Source organism: Numida meleagris, unplaced genomic scaffold, assembly GCF_002078875.1.
Source record: "Numida meleagris isolate 19003 breed g44 Domestic line unplaced genomic scaffold, NumMel1.0 unplaced_Scaffold1376, whole genome shotgun sequence".
NCBI lineage: Eukaryota > Metazoa > Chordata > Aves > Galliformes > Numididae > Numida > Numida meleagris.
In genome coordinates this window covers 1-2,830 of record NW_018363164.1, presented here as the reverse complement: position 1 = coordinate 2,830, position 2,830 = coordinate 1, and the positions used below count along the sequence as shown (strand labels likewise).

The 2,830-nt window shown below is 58.7% G+C and overlaps 1 protein-coding gene across 1 annotated transcript; it reads right to left on the bottom strand.

Moving 5' to 3' along the window:
* Positions 1 to 437: 437 nt before the first annotated feature.
* Positions 438 to 1,906, bottom strand: LOC110390578 (DNA-directed RNA polymerase II subunit RPB1-like). Its single transcript, XM_021381965.1, has one exon. It carries the CDS (start codon positions 1,851 to 1,853, stop codon positions 669 to 671), a length of 1,185 nt encoding a protein of 394 aa, XP_021237640.1. The 5' UTR covers positions 1,854 to 1,906; the 3' UTR covers positions 438 to 668.
* Positions 1,907 to 2,830: the final 924 nt, after the last annotated feature.

Sequence of the window (2,830 nt, the reverse complement as noted above, 5' to 3'; positions counted from 1 at the left end):
GGGGGTACTGGGATGGACTGGGATGGACTGGGATGGAGTGCGGGGGTACTGGGATGTACTGGGATGGAGTGGGGGGGTACTGGGATGGACTGGGATGGACTGGGATGGAGTGGGGGGGTACTGGGATGGACTGGGATGTATTGGGAGAGGGAGAGTATTGTTGGGATGTACTGGGATGTACTGGGATGTACCGGGATGTACTGGGAGAAGGGGAGCATTGTTGGGGGGGTACTGGGCTGTACTGGGATGGACTGGGAGAGGAGATGCATTGCTGGGGGGTACTGGGACATACTGGGACAGACTGGGATGTACTGGGAGAGGGGGAGCATTGCTGGGGGGTACTGGGACATACTGGGATGGACTGGGATGAACTGGGAGAGGAGAAGCATTGCTGGGGGGTACTGGGATGGACTGGGATGTATTGGGGGGTACTGGGATGCACTGGGATGTACTGGGAGAGGAGGAGCCTTGCTGGGGGGTACTGGGACGTACTGGGATGTACTGGGACGTACTGGGAGAGGGGGAGCATTGCTGGGGCGTACTGGGGTGTACTGGGGCATACTGGGATGGACTGGGATGTACTGGGAGAAGAAGAGCCTTGCTGGGGGGTACTGGGCTGTACTGGGATGTACTGGGGTGTACTGGGATGTACTGGGAGAGGAGAAGCATTACTGGGGTGTACTGGGATGTACTGGGATGTACTGGGAGAGGAGGAGCCTTGCTGGGGCGTACTGGGACGTACTGGGATGTACTGGGATGTACTGGGAGAGGGGGAGCATTGCTGGGGGGGTACTGGGACGTACTGGGATGTACTGGGACGTACTGGGATGTACTGGGGTGTACTGGGATGTACTGGGAGAGGAGAACCCTTGCTGGGGGGTACTGGGATGGACTGGGATGTACTGGGCTGTACTGGGAGAGGAGGAGCATTGCTGGGGGGGTACTGGGATGTACTGGGATATATTGGGATATACTGGGATGTATTGGGATATACTGGGGTGGACTGGGATGTACTGGGAGAGGGGGAGCATTGCTGGGGGGGGTACTGGCGCGTACTGGCATGGACTGGGGCGTGCTGGAACATACTGGGATGTACTGGGATGTACTGGGATGTACTGGGAGAGGATGTGCATTGTTGGGGGGTACTGGGATGTACTGGGATGTATTGGGGGGTACTGGGACGTACTGGGATGTACTGGGAGGTACTGGGAGAGGGGGAGCATTGCTGGGGCGTACTGGGGTGTACTGGGGCATACTGGGATGGACTGGGATGGACTGGGAGAAGAGGAGCGTTGCTGGGGGGTACTGGGCTGTACTGGGCTGTACTGGGAGAGGGGGAGCCTTGCTGGGGGGTACTGGGATGAACTGGGATGTACTGGGATGGACTGGGAGAGCAGAAGTGTTGCTGGGGGGTACTGGGGTGTACTGGGATGTACTGGGATGGACTGGGAGAGGAGGACCCTTGCTGGGGGGTACTGGGATGTACTGGGATGTACTGGGGTGTACTGGGATGTACTGAGAGAGGGGGAGCATTGTTGGGGGGTACTGGGATGGACTGAGATGTACTGGGAGGTACTGGGATGTACTGGGGTGTACTGGGATGTACTGGGAGAGGAGGAGCCTTGCTGGGGGGTACTGGGACGTACTGGGATGTACTGGGAGAGGAGAAGCATTGCTGGGGGGTACTGGGACGTACTGGGACGTACTGGGGTGTACTGGGATGTACTGGGAGAGAAGAAGCATTGTTGGGGGGTACTGGGATGTACTGGGACGTACTGGGAGAGGAGGAGCCTTGCTGGGGGGTACTGGGACGTACTGGGACGTACTGGGACGTACTGGGAGAGGAGAAGCATTGCTGGGGGGTACTGGGACGTACTGGGATGTACTGGGAGAGGAGGACCCTTGCTGGGGGGTACTGGGATGGACTGGGACGTACTGGGATGTACTGGGAGAGGGGAAGCATTGTTGGGGGGGTACTGGGATGTACTGGGCTGTACTGGGATGTACTGGGAGAGGAGAAGCATTACTGGGGGGTACTGGGACATACTGGGATGTACTGGGAGAAGAAGAGCCTTGCTGGGGGGTACTGGGCTGTACTGAGATGTACTGGGATGAACTGGGAGAGGAGGAGCATTGTTGGGGGGTACTGGGATGGACTGAGATGTACTGGGACGTACTGGGATGGACTGGGCTGTACTGGGATGTACTGGGAGAGGAGGACCCTTGCTGGGGGGTACTGGGCTGTACTGGGATGAACTGGGAGAGGAGAAGCATTACTGGGGGGTACTGGGCTGTACTGGGCTGTACTGGGAGAGGAGGAGCCTTGCTGGGGGGTACTGGGACGTACTGGGATGAACTGGGAGAGGAGGAGCATTGCTGGGGGGTACTGGGATGGACTGGGACGTACTGGGAGATACTGGGATGTACTGGGAGAGGAGATGCATTGCTGGGGGGTACTGGGACGTACTGGGATGAACTGGGAGAGGAGGAGCATTGTTGGGGGATACTGGGATGGACTGGGACGTACTGGGATGTACTGGGAGAGGGGGAGCATTGCTGGGGGTACTGGGACGTACTGGGACGTACTGGGACGTACTGGGATGTACTGGGATGTACTGGGAGAGGAGGACCCTTGCTGGGGGGTACTGGGATGTACTGGGATGTACTGGGAGAGGGGGAGCATTGCTGGGGGGTACTGGGACGGACTGGGACGTACTGGGATGTACTGGGATGTACTGGGAGAGGGGGAGCATTGCTGGGGGGTACTGGGACGTACTGGGACGTACTGGGATGTACTGGGATGTACTGGGAGAGGGGGAGCATTGCTGGG